General features: G+C 42.6%; 1 protein-coding gene across 3 annotated transcripts in view; it reads left to right on the top strand.

The window, feature by feature from the left end:
* BLM (BLM RecQ like helicase) overlaps positions 1 to 13,866 on the top strand; it is a 65,112-nt gene that overhangs the window by 38,909 nt on the left and 12,337 nt on the right. For all 3 annotated transcript variants that reach the window (XM_036415593.2, XM_036415596.2, XM_045573441.1), the window contains 5 exons: positions 2,423 to 2,529; positions 2,927 to 3,087; positions 5,904 to 6,099; positions 6,450 to 6,640; positions 10,724 to 10,871. In XM_036415593.2, coding sequence (XP_036271486.1) covers positions 2,423 to 2,529; positions 2,927 to 3,087; positions 5,904 to 6,099; positions 6,450 to 6,640; positions 10,724 to 10,871 — 803 coding nt within the window. The remainder of the gene's footprint in view (positions 1 to 2,422; positions 2,530 to 2,926; positions 3,088 to 5,903; positions 6,100 to 6,449; positions 6,641 to 10,723; positions 10,872 to 13,866) is intronic.

Raw genomic sequence — 13,866 nt, 5'->3', positions numbered from 1 at the left:
GAGTGTGTAGGAAGTCGGTTGGGAGCATGTGTCTTGCCACTGGAGGGAGAGAAAGGTGGGGTGCCGGCAGCAGGGCAGTATTGGGGTCAGGGGAAGCTTTTGTTGTTTTTAGGATCCGTGATCTTAGAACGCATTCAGAGAAAAAAGAGAAGCATTCACAGAAGAGACTGAAGTGCAAGAGGAGATAACGGAGAGGAAGAGCTTCCTGAGGAAGTGGGGTGCCAAGGGCAGAGGCCAGAGAGAGCAGGGCACATCTGTTCTCAGCATCACCCACATTCTTTTTTTTTTTTTTAATGTATTTTATTGATTTTTTTACAGAGAGGAAGGGAGAGAGAGAGAGAGAGAGCTAGAAACATCGGTGAGAGAGGAACATCGACCAGCTGCCTCCTGCACACCCCTCACCGGGGATGTGCCCGCAACCAACGTACATGCCCCTGACCGGAATCGAACCTGGGACCTTTCAGTCCGCAGACCGACGCTCTACCACTGAGCCAAACTGGTTTCGGCAGCATCACCCACATTCTCTTGGGGGCACAGAGCCCAAGGACAATGGTCCACGCTCCTTTGGTTGCCCAGCGATTAGCTCCTCGTGTACACAGTCAAAATTTGGGGACATTGGTGGCTTAAAATGTATGTTTTCTTGCTGAAACCGGTTTGGCTCAATGGCTAGAGCACATGTGTCAAACACAAGGCCCGCGGGCCAAATCCGTCCCGCCAGGCCTTGCAATGTGGCCCGCACCGCGCTGTCATCACTGCACTCCACTGCGTTTCCATCACAATGACAGTTTATGACTGTTCAGTAAACCATTCGGCCCGCGATTTAGGCTGGATTTTAGATTTTGGCCCCTTCTCTGATTGAGTTCGACACCCGTAGGCTAGAGCATCGGCTTGGGAATTAAAGGGTCCTGGGTTCGATTCCGGTCAAGGGCATGTACCTTGGTTTCGGGCATATCCCCGGTAGGGGGTGTGCAAGAGGCAGCTGGTCGATAACTCTCTCCCATCGATGTTTCTAACTCACTATCTCTCTCCCTTCCTCTCTGTACAAAATCAATAAAATATATTTTTTTAAAATGTGTGTTTTCTCTTATGATTTTCTTTTTTTTTTTAAATATATTTTATTGATTTTTTACAGAGAGGAAGGGAAAGGGATAGAGAGCCAGAAACATTGATGAGAGAGAAACATTGATCAGCTGCCTCTTGCACACCCCCTACCGGGGATGTGCCCACAACCAAGGTACATGTCCTTGACCGGAATTGAACCTGGGACCTTTCAGTCCACAGGCCAACACTCTATCCACTGAGCCAAATTGGTTTCGGCTGATTTTCTTTTTATATATATATATATTTCTCCTATATAATAAAGAGGTAATATGCAAATTGACTCTCATGCCCTCATAAGCTAGCTGCCTACGACCAGGCTGGCAGGGGAGTTAGTGAGGGACAACCAAACAACTGAACAAGCAGGCTGCATGGGGTGACCAGACCAGCAGGGGGGCAGTTGGCGGTGACCAGGTCAGCAGCGGGGGGGCAGTAAGGGATGAGCAGACCAGCGGGGGGCAGGCAGTTAGGAGCAAGCAGGCAGCAGGAAGGGGGAAATGGGGGGCGACCTGGCTGGCAGAGGGAGACAGGGGCAACCAGGCCAGAAGGGGGGCCAGTTAGGAACCATCAGGGCAGCACGCAGAGGCAGTGAGGGGTGATCAGGCCAGCAGGCAGGTGAGCAATTAAGAGCTAGAAGCCCAGAAATATGAGAGGGATGTCCTCTAAGGGGTCCTGGATTGGAGAGGGTGCAGGCTGGGCAGAGGGGACCACCCCCTGTCCCCCACAACCATGAACGAATTTCGTGCACTGGGCCTCTAGTATATATTTTTTCTTACTTTTATTTCAAAGAGGATGGGAAAGGGAGAGAGAGAGAGAGAGAGAGAGAAACATCAATGATAAGAAAATCATCATGGCTTGGCTGCCTCCTGCATGCCCCCCACTAGGGATCAAGCCTGCAACCCGAGCATGTGCTGTGACCAGGAATCGAACCGCAACCTCCTGGTTTATAGGTCGATGCTTAATTAACCACTGAGCCACACTGGCTGGACTGATTTCCTTAATCTTTTAAATAAATAATGTTTTAGTCCTCTCTGCTCTTGTCATCTTCATCGTGGAGACTGGGTTCTCAGCTTACCTGCATGTGTTCTCTACAGTCCTTCTAACTCCTTGTCATCCAGACCCACAGACACCTCCTCCTTGTCACCATGAATCTCATTAAGTCACCCTCCATCGCTCTGTTCTATGCTGTAAGCTGCTAGTGGCAATATTCAATTTAACACAATAATCAGGTTTGCTCTGTGGAAAATCAGCATTTAATTTTTGAAGGTGGCTAAAGCGATATTTTCTCATGGTAACAAAATTTTATGTTTGGGATTTCTTTTAGGTTTACCATGAGCTTTAACAGGCATAATCTGAAATACTACGTGCTCCCCAAAAAGCCAAAAAAGGTAGCATTCGATTGCTTGGAATGGATCAGCAAGCATCACCCATGTGAGTACAGCCATGTGATGAATTATGTCTAGAAGTAATCAGTACATGTCTTTTTATTTTTTTTTATTTTTTATTATTTTTTTAAATATATTTTATTAATTTTGTACAGAGAGGAAGGGAGAGAGATAGAGAGTCAGAAACATCGATGAGAGAGAATCATCGATCAGCTGATGATGTGCCCGCAACCAAGGCACATGCTCTTGACCGGAATCGAACCTGGGACCCTTCAGTCCGCAGGCCGATTCTCTATCCACTGAGCCATACTGGTTTTGGCCTTGCTTGAATTCTTCTATCTACTTTAAGAAGATTATGGAGGTCTATTGACGTCTCATATGTTTCAAAGAACGTGGTATAGATTGTGCTGTTATTTATGTTACAACTCCTCATTTCTTGGCAGATGACTCAGGGATAATTTACTGCCTCTCCAGGCGGGAATGTGACACGATGGCTGACACCTTACAGAAGAATGGGCTTCCCGCTCTTGCCTATCACGCTGGCCTCAGTGACTCTGCCAGGGACGAAGTGCAGCACAAGTGGATCAACCAGGATGGCTGTCAGGTGACGTTTTTAAAGATAAACAAGTAATTTTTTTATAGCATCTAAGCAAACTTGCTTACTTAAATGAAAATGGTTTTTACCATAAGTAGTAGACATCAAAATAAGACTGAAATAGAAATGTTTTTGAAGATTTATAAAGTTGCTCTTTCTTAAATTAAAAAAAATTTTTTTATTGAGATTAATTCAAGACCATAAAATTCACCCTTTCAAAAAAGTTTACAAGTCAGTGGTTTTAGTGTAGTCACAAGATTATGCAACCATCACCATTAATTCTAGAACATTTCATCATCCTAAAAAGAAACTCCATATCCATTAGCAGCCACTCCTCACTCCCTGCAACCCTCCATTCCCTGGTAACCATTAATCTACCAGCTACTACTAATCTGTCTCTATAGATTTTCCTATTCTGGACATTTCATAGAAATGATTCAATTTCTGTCAAGGGCATGTACCTTGGTTGCAGGCACATCCCCAGTAGGGGGTGTATAGGAAGCAGCTGATCTATGTTTCTAACTATCCCTCTCCCTTCCTCTCTGTAAAAAAATCAATAAGATATTTTTTAAAGATATAAATAAATAAAAATATGTACATAGTATATTCTATTATATATATATATATATATATATATATAAACACTTTGATAAAAATACAGTTTTAAAAAAATTAGTTAGCCCTAACTGGTTTAGCTCAGTGGATAGAATGTAGGCCTGTGGACTGAAGGGTCCCAGGTTGGATTCCGGTCAAGGGCATGTACCTTGGTTGCGGGCACATCCCAGTAGGAGGTGTGCAGGAGGCAGCTGATCCATGTTTCTCTCTCATCGATGCTTCTAACTCTCTATCCCTCTCCCTTCCTCTCTGTAAAAAATTAATAAAATATATATTTATAAAAATAAAAATTGGTTAAACATTTTTTTTTTAATCGAATTGTTTTCTACTCTCAGACGTCAGGGCACAACCATCTGGACAGCCTTGGTCTTGTTGGATTTGTGAATTAGGATAAAACTTGGTTGTTTTTCTTCACTACGAAGCTATTATAGCTTGAAGTTTTAAATGCAACACAAAACTAAGAAGGAAATAACTAAACAAAGCCAGTTCCCCAGGTAAAGGCTTTCGGAAAGAGCTGGCTGTCATCTGTGGCCTTGAGTCATGTATCCGCCCAACCAGGGTTCTTGGAACCTTGGTGACCACACCCTGTGGGCTTGTGGGCGGGGCCATCTTGCTCCGCAGTCTATCTGCTCTCCACCCCTAGAGGCTACTGGAGACTTCCTCTTTCCAAGGATGTTTACCGAGATCAAAGTGCCAGACACTTAGCCAAAACCCGTTTGGCTCAGTGGATAGAGCATCGGCCTGCGGACTGAAGGGTCCCAGGTTCGATTCCGGTCAAGGGCATGTGTCTTGCACATCCACAGTGGGGGTTGTGCAGGAGGCAGCTGATTGATGATTCTCTCTCATCAATGTTTCTAACTCTCTATCTCTCTCTCTTTCTCTCTGTAAAAAAAATCAATAAAATATATTTTTTTGAAAAAGTGCCATAAATTTAGATGGACCAGCAGCCTAGACAGCATGCTGCTGCCATTCCCAGCCTGATGAATGTCCTTGTCCCCATTTGCCATCCGCCTGCTCCATAGGTTGCAGTTCCCTTCTCTGGTTACTGAGATCGTGTCATTAGCCTCATTCTAGCTGCCAAATAGTTCATTTGCTTTTAAAATGCCACTTTTGTGGTAGCTATTAATTTTTTAAAAATAGCTTTATTTATATAACGTAATTTTTGCCTGGAGATACGATGTTTTTGTCTGGGTTACATAGGCCTTAAATTTGCAAAGGAAATGGATACTCTTGAAGGTGATTTTTTTTTACTAAACCCTGATTTATCTATCAAGCTCCTGAAATTTATCGCGTTGCTTCCACTAAGTAATTTGCATAGGCCAAGATGGAGGGTCTCCAGTCTTTTTTTTTTTTTTTTTTCTTTTTTTTTTGGTATAAGCCACTCAGACTTTTACTCAACATGAGTTTCGATAAAAACTTCACGTTTTGACTGAGATTCACTGATGAGTAAAAGAAGCCGCTGTATGATCAGCTGCTGTTGCTGGGAGAACGGATGGTATACACCGAACAGGTGAATCATCAGAGAAGCTGGCAGCAGTGACCTCGACACTCAAGCCCTGAGCTGCTGAGCCGCACGTTTCTCATCACTGGCCTGGACACCCCGGCAGTGTGCGGGGCACTCACACCACCTTATCAAAAACACACGAGAACAACCAGTGACAGCACGTTGAGAGGTGGCTGCTATTGATTCTGGCTCCCGCAGGAGACAATACCAAGCCGCTCAAGAAAATGCCTGCCCCATCCAGAGTCTCTTTACTTTCTTGGATCTTAATAAAACTGCAAATTGCCAATATGGAAATCTCCCATTAGTTGTGCTAAATAACGGGACCAAGTTAAGATACTAGATTGTTGTCTAGAGTGCATTTGAAAACAAATTAGAAGAGAAAGCGTTTGGGAGCATCTGTTATAAAAATGACGGTTTTGCCGGGACCGATTTGGCTCAGTGGATAGAGCGTCGGCCTGCGAACTGAAGGGTCCTGGGTTCGATTCCGGTCAAGAGCATGTACCTTGGTTGCGGGCACATCCCCAGTAGGGGGTGTGCAAGAGGCAGCTGATGATTCTCTCTCATCGATGTTTCTACAATAACTCTCTATCTTTCTCTTCCTCTCTGTGAAAAATCAATAAAATATATATTTTTTAAAATTATTAAAAAAAAAAAAATGACGGTTGTAATGCATTCTGAGGCTAATAGGCTTTTGCTCTCACTTCAGGTCATCTGTGCGACCATTGCATTTGGGATGGGGATTGACAAGCCCGACGTGCGATTTGTGATCCACGCGTCTCTCCCTAAATCCGTGGAGGGTTACTACCAAGAGTCCGGCCGCGCTGGAAGAGACGGGGAAATCTCTCACTGCCTGCTTTTCTATACCTACCATGACGTGACCAGACTGAAGAGGCTTATCCTCAGTAAGTCCCCCTTCAGGCTCGCGATAGTGGCATCCTATTTCTGGCATTGTGGTACTTTTGGTCTAGTTACAGAAAACAGAAGTGCTTATATAAATATGGGAGTTTTTAAGATGTGCATATCATGCAGATCATCGAGAATAATAAAGATTTATACCTTAAGGGATGCCCATAAATATTTCATTAATTATAATATAGAATGTCACGTTGAGTTGCAATGCTATTAATAATTATTTCATTTAACATTTAAAGTCACATGAATGTATTAGAAATATTTCTGTGATATTCTCTTTTGTTTTTCTACTCTAATAAGTCTTTTTTTTTTTTTTTGCTATGTTCTTCATTTCTTTTAGTGGAAAAAGATGGAAACCATCATACAAGAGAGACTCACTTTAATAATCTGTACAGTATGGTACATTACTGTGAAAATATAACAGAATGCAGGCGAATACAGCTTTTGGCTTACTTTGGTGAAATTGGATTTAACCCTGAGTTTTGTAAGAAACACTCAGAAGTTTCTTGTGATAATTGCTGTCAAGCAAAGGTAAAATGGGGAAAAAACTTTCTCCTCTTGCTATAGAAAAGTTAGATGAAAGATGGATTTAAGAATTACTTTTCCCATCTTCTTGAGATAAGCCTTCTCAATCAATAAAACTGTCTTTGCTACCCAAAAAAAAAAAAAAAAAAAGTTAGATGAAAATAGTGGCCCCTAAGGAATTAAACAGAAAGATTGCTTCCTTCCCATAGTCATTTGGAATGGAACATTTTAATATTCTGTGGGATATCTTTAGAATTAGAAGCCCTTAAAAATATACTGGACCTACCCAGAATACTGGGGTTATTATATATGTGCACTAGTAATTATAGGATACTTTAAAAAACATCATTATACAAAAAATCCAAAATGAACAAGTACAATATTTTCAATTCAACTCTAATCTGTATTTAAAGATCTCACTCTCAAAAGAGTTGTGATAACTGGAGTCCTGTGTGTGTGAATTCAGATCGATCAGATGACTCTATAAACTGATTTTTTTTTTTTTTTAAACTAGGAAGAGTAGTGGCAATAACTTCTAGTTGAGTTTGCTATCATTTGTCCTAAAAATAACCTTGGGAGATTGTCAAATGCAAGCACTTGATTGCACCTATTATGGTAATGCCGTGTTCTAATGTCTACAGTGAACAGAGCATTCATTTTCTCATTTGATATGTTACTTTCAATGTCTGGGTAAGCCGCTAGGGATTCACAAAAGAGCGTGGTGGGGCTCGTTGGTAGCCTGGAGGGGAGACAGACCTATGTGTGACCAGTGTGGTTACAACCGGACATGCGACACCAGCCAGAGCAAAGGTGGCTGAGTCTCTCTTGGGGCGCAATCTGGATTCATGGCCGTCTCCACCCACCGCACCCAACTCTGTAGACATTGCTAATCAGAGCACTCGATTCACCAAATATTTGTTGAGTGCCTACTCTGTGACAGGCGCTTATACCCCCGAAGATTTCACCTGCTCTGATGCCTTTAAATAACATCTATAAGTTAAACACCCCCAAATGTATATGCATCGCCATATAAATTAGGGATACATTACAGGACAAAACATAAAGGTCCCTGCCCTTGAGGATCTCACATTCTAGCAGAAGGAGGCTGAGTACAAACAATACACATGATAAGCACATGTTAAGGGGTAAGGGCTGTGGCGAAAAGCACAGCATTATCAGGAGGCAGGACTGATGGATGGGATGCAGGACGCAGTATTAGATAAGGTGGCCCAGAGAAGTCCTATTGTAAAGGTGACGTCTGAGCAAAACCTTGAAGAAGAGAGTTGGCTGAGCAGCTTTCTGGATGTGGGCATTCCTGGCTGAAGCCAAGAACAACAGCCCTCATGTAGGGGCAGGCTTGTGCATTTGAGGGATTAAAAAGGAGCCCACGTGGTGGGCAGGGCTGGGAGTCAGGAAAGAGGTCGTGGCAGGCCAGAGCAGCAGCTGGATGGGCTGAGTCACTCAAAGTATGGAGGGATCCTCAGCGAAGATGTTTGGGTCAGGCAGTCTGGCCGGAAGGATCAGGAATTCCGTTTGGGGCGTATTGGGTTAGATATGCCCATTAGATCCAGAAATTCTAAAAAGAGGCTGGCAATGCATATAAATTTGGGGGTGTTTAACTTATAGATGTTATTTAAAGACATAAGAGCATATGAAATCTTCAGGGGTATAAGTTTATAGACAGAAGAGGAGAAAACCAAAGTTTGAGTTCCGGGACATTAAGAGATTGAGAAGACCAAGAAAGAGAAGAGAGTTAAGATAAGAGGGAAACCAAAGAAACTAAGTATTCCAGGCGGAGTGCTTAAGTAGTGATCAATGCGGCTGCTAAGCCAAGTGCAGTTAGGACTGAGAATTCACCATTGGATTAGGACTTTTTTTTTTTTTTTTAATATATTTTTTATTGATTTTTTTTACAGAGAGAAAGGGAGAGGGATAGAGTGTTAGAAACATCAATGAGAGAATCATCGATCAGCTGCCTCCTGCACCCCCCCCACCGGGGATGTGCCCACAACCAATGTACATGCCCTTGACCGGAATCGAACCTGGGACCCTCCAGTCTGCAAACCAACGCTCTATCCACTGATCCATCGGTTTCGGCTAGATTAGGACTTTAGACTTAACCATTGGCCCTGCAGAAACCACAGTGACCGTGACTTGACTAGTTTCAGTAGGGTGGCGCAAAATTGGAGGCAGTGAATAATATATAAGACTCTTTCCAGTTTTGTTTGAAAGACGAACAGAGAAATGAAACAGTAACTGGAATGGGAAATGGAGTCCAGAAAAGATGGGAGAAATAGACCTTTGAGTGCGGATAGGAATTTGCCTCCAGAGGATGACAATTTGGTGTATAAGAATGGGAGAGAATTAATGAAGCTTTTTCGTTGTTGTTGTTCTTTTTAAATATATTTTATTGATTTTTTTTTTTTTTTTTTTTTTTTTTTTTTTTTTTTTTTTTTACCGAGAGGAAGGGGAAGGGATAGAGAGTTAGAAACATCAGTGAGAGAGAAACATTGATCAGCTGCCTATTGCACACCCCCCACTGGGGATGTGCCCGCAACCAAGGTACATGCCCTTGACCGGAATCGAACCTGGGACCCTTGAGTCTGCAGGCTGATGCTCTATTCACTGAGCCAAACCAGTCAGAGCTGAAACAGTGTTCTTGAGTAGGCAGAGGGGATGGGATCTAGAGTATAAGGAGAGAGGTTGGCTTCAGACAGAAGCTCGGGTAGTTCAGTTATAACAGGCAGAAGGATGAGGAAACGCGGCAGGTGCTAACAGAGCTGTAATGGAGGAAGTTTGTGAAATCTTTCCTGGTTGCTTCAGCTTTCTCAAGTAGGAAGCAGGGTCGTCAGCTGACAGGACAAGAGAAGGGACTGAACAGAAAGGAGAGAGTAAAACAGTCATCTAAGACAGGGGTCAGTAAACTTTATCTTAAGAGGCCAGAGAGTAAATATTTTAAGCCTTTGGGCCTTAGACTCACGGCCTCTGTCACAACTACTAATCGGCTTTGCTATTTTTAGCCCGAAGCAGACATAAGCAATAAATGCATTGGTTGTCCATGGCTGTGTTCCAGTAAAATTTGATTTACAAAAGCAGGCGGTATAGCTCACGGACTGTAGTTTGCCGACTGCCATTCTAAGAGATGCATGGAAATGATCTGGCAGCGTTAAGCGTCCAGTTGAGGTTTGTGGCCATGTATTGGAAGTGCAAACAGCCAAAACCGGTTTGGCTCAGTGGATAGAGTGTTGGTCTGCGGACCGAAAGGTCCTGGGTTTGATTCCTGTCAAGGGCATGTACCTTGGTTTCAGGCACATCCCCGGTGGGGGGGTGTGCAGGAGGCAGCTGATCGATGATTCTCTCTCATCCATGTTTCTAACTCTCTATCCCTCTCTCTTCCTCTCTGTAAAAAATCAATAAAATACATATATATACACACACACACACACACACACACACACACACACACACACACACATATATATATATATATATATATATATATATATATATATATGGAGTTGCATGTGCAGAGGCACAGAGCAGAAGCAGGACACAGCTTAGGAGACACGCAGGTGGTTAGATTGCTCGTTTGGAGAACCAGCGGAGAGAGCATATGGTAATGGGGGCTTTGGAAAATAGGCAGTGTTTGGAGTCAGCCAAGGGGAAGATGAGAAAGGGAACTGACAGGAGGTAATAAAGAAGATAGACTGTGGCATCAAAGACCCAAAAGAGATGGGAAACTCATCAATGTGCATGTTTTTCATCTCGGAAGTCACCAGCCAGTACATAACGGGCCACTGTTCTAGGGGTTCTGAAGGGTGTTTTTTGTTTTCTAAGAATATTCTTACCTGGAGAGTACTGTCAGGTCATTGAAAGACAAGATGTATATGTCTGCGAAGCAGTAATAAAACAGAGTGCTAACTCTTCTAGACACAAGGTTAATATAAGAACTTGGGGGAAAATGAACATGCAAAACTTACTTAGATTTTGATGTGGAAACGGTTGATTTATGACAGTACTGGTTAGTAAACCCTAGCAATCTAGGTCTCATCTTAATTATCATAGAAAGTAATCTCTTTTTATTCATAGGATTATAAGACACGAGATGTGACTGACGATGTGAAAAATATTGTAAGATTTGTCCAAGAACATAGTTCATCTCAAGGAATGGGAAACAGAAACCATGTCGGTCCCTGTGGGAGATTCACCATGAATATGCTGGTTGACATTTTCTTGGGTAAGTGTTCTGTTTTCTTAGTTTGCGTTATATCGCCGAAACTGGTGTGGCTCAGTGGATAGAGCGTCGGCCTGCAGACTGAAAGGTTCCGGGTTCAATTCCAGTCAAGGGCATGGACCTTGGTTGCGGGCACATCTCTAATAGGGGGTGTGCAAGAGGCAGCTGATTGATGTTTCTCTGTCATCAATGTTTCTGACACTCTATACCTCTTTCTTCCTCTCTGTAAAACAATAAAGCCGAAACCGGTTTGGCTCAGCGGTAGAGCGTTGTCGGTCTGCGGACTGAAAGGTCCCGGGTTCGATTCCGGTCAAGGGCATGTACATTGGTTGTGGGCACATCCCCGGTGGGGGGTGTGCAAGAGGCAGCTGGTCGATGTTTCTCTCTCATCGATGTTTCTAGCTCTCTATCTATCTTCCTTCCTCTCTGTAAAAAATCAATAAAATATATTAAAAATAAATAAAAAATAAATCATCAAAGACATTCAAAACAAGAGTCAGAAGATCACATTTTAAAAAAATCAATAAAATATATTTTTTTTAATTTTTGCATTTTATCAATTGATGTTGAACATCTAAAGAATTCTCTTGTCTGTTCTCTTATAGAAGTGAAGGGCTTCAGGATAAAACCTTTTTCGACTAACAAAAGAAAATCGGTTTTTATGAATTATGCTGACTTGTTTTTCCAGAAAGAAACACTTTATGGTGTGTGTTTTTAAAATTGAGTTTTAGAGAGGAAGGGAGAAAGAGAGAAACATTGATCACTGTCTCCTGTATGCAACCTGGACTGGGGATTGAGCCCACAATCTGGATTCAAACCGGCTTTTCAGTGCACGTGACTGCCTGCAACCTGGGCAGTGTACTGACCAGGAACTGAGCTTTGACCTTCTAGTTTATAGAACAATGCGCAACCACTGAACCATACTGGCTGGGCTTTTTAAAATATATTCGTTCATTTATTTGAATCTTCACCTGAAGATATTTATTTTTTTTATATATTTTTTCTTTATTTCAGAGAGGAAAGGAGAGGGAGAGAGAAGCATCAATAATGAAAGGGAATCATTGATTGGCTGCCTCCTGCATGCCCCTCCACTGGGGATTGAGTCCATAACCTGGGCATGTGCCCTTGTCTGGAATCGAACCTGGGACCCTTCAGCCTGCATGCTGACACTCTATCCACTGAGCCAAACCAGCTAGGTCTTTTATTTATTTATTTTATTTATTTTTTGAGAGAGAGAGAGAGAAAGAGAGGAGAGGGTGAGAGAGAAAGAGAAACATCAATGTGAAGGAGACACATCGATTGGTTGCCTCCTTCCTACATGTGCCCCAGCCGGGGCCAGGGATCGAACCTGCAATCCTGGTACACGCCCTTGACCCCGCGACCTTTTGGTGTGCGGGTCCAACATTCTAACCACTTAGCAACACTGGCCAGGATAGAAATGAAATATTTAATTGATGGCAGTGAAAAATACAAATGTTCCTTCTCAACCAAAAAGGGAGAAAGGGGCTTAGAAACTTGAGGGGGAAAATTACACAGGAGACCTAAGATTATATGTAAAACAAAGGAAATTGTCACATGATTCTGAGTAATTGATGAAATCTACCAAAAAAAATAATCCATTTGCCTGAATGCCGTAAACATCCTCCTTGGGATTGCACAAGAGGCACAGCATGCCAAGTGGGGAAGGAAACTTATTAACTGTTGATTAGCTACAACACTTGGCATCAACATATAGACTTAAATATGGTTAGAGAACAGGACAGGATGTATATGTTCATCTTGATATAAAAGTACATAAATAAATAAAAATGAAAGAAGAGTACACAGAAGGTTTGAGATGCTAATTTAGATAGAGGGGAGAGAGAGTCGAAAATTCTATCTAAAGTTACAGAAATATTGCCGAAACCGGTTTGGCTCAGTGGTAGAGCGTCGGTCTGCAGACTGAAAGGTCCGGGGTTCGATTCCGGTCAGGGGCTTGTACGTTGGTTGCGGGCACATCCCCAGTAGGCAAGAGGCAGCTGGTCGATGTTTCTCTCTCATCGACGTTACTGGCTCTCTATCTCTCTCCCTTCCTCTCTGTAAAAAATTGATAAAATACATTAAAAATAAAAAAATAAAGTTACAGAAATATTAAACAGATGAACCAGTATTATAGCAAAATTTGGGGCAGGATAAAGTGAAGGGGGTGGCATAAATGAGATGAAGCCTCTTCTTTCGTAGTTGGGGGTTCATCAGGTAAATGTCAGGTGGTGACCTGCTAGAGCAGGGGTCGGGGGGGACCCTTTTTCTGCCAAGGGCCATTTGGATATTTACAACATCATTTGAGGGCCATTCAAAATGATCAGCTTAAAAAGTAGCCTGCTCTATTTGGGCAAACATTTAATTAACTCACCCTAATGCCTTGGCAGGGCCAGGCCCAGGGACTCTGTGTGCCTGATACAGATCAGGCCAGATGTTCCCCACCCCTGGGCTGGAGAATGACGGCAAGGGTTAGGGTTCCGGTGGGACAGGAGGGGAGGGTGGGGCCGAGGAATGTTGCTTTTAATTATAAATCCTTCTGTACTATATAGTCTCTTTTTCCCAGATAGCACATTAATTAAATATATAAACAATTAAGAGGTTCCTTCATTTAAAAAAAATCAATAGCCTGGATTGGAGTAAGAGGAGGAGTTGCTCAGTTTCTCAGCTTTTTCCTCTGGACTGTCTCTTTCCTCAGGACAAAAGCAGCTTCGGTGCCAAGTCTTCCCTTTCAGGGTTCTTGCCTTCTCCTAGTTTGGACCTTTTTCAGGGGAACAAAGGATTGCAGATAAAACAACTTATTATAAGAGTTATACATGATCACTATATTGCAATATGTAGAAAACTGGAAAGAATACAAATAACCCCAGAAAAAACTGCTGATATTTTAATGTGTTTGCTCACAATCACATATTTATCATATTGTACGTATAATTTCACATTTTTATATAATCACTAGGTGCCCGTTGCAGGAAGATCC

This window comes from Pipistrellus kuhlii, unplaced genomic scaffold (assembly GCF_014108245.1).
Source record: "Pipistrellus kuhlii isolate mPipKuh1 unplaced genomic scaffold, mPipKuh1.p scaffold_m20_p_50, whole genome shotgun sequence".
Taxonomy (NCBI): domain Eukaryota; kingdom Metazoa; phylum Chordata; class Mammalia; order Chiroptera; family Vespertilionidae; genus Pipistrellus; species Pipistrellus kuhlii.
Note: the sequence above shows the minus strand (reverse complement) of the source record. Positions and strands in the feature narration are given on the sequence as shown.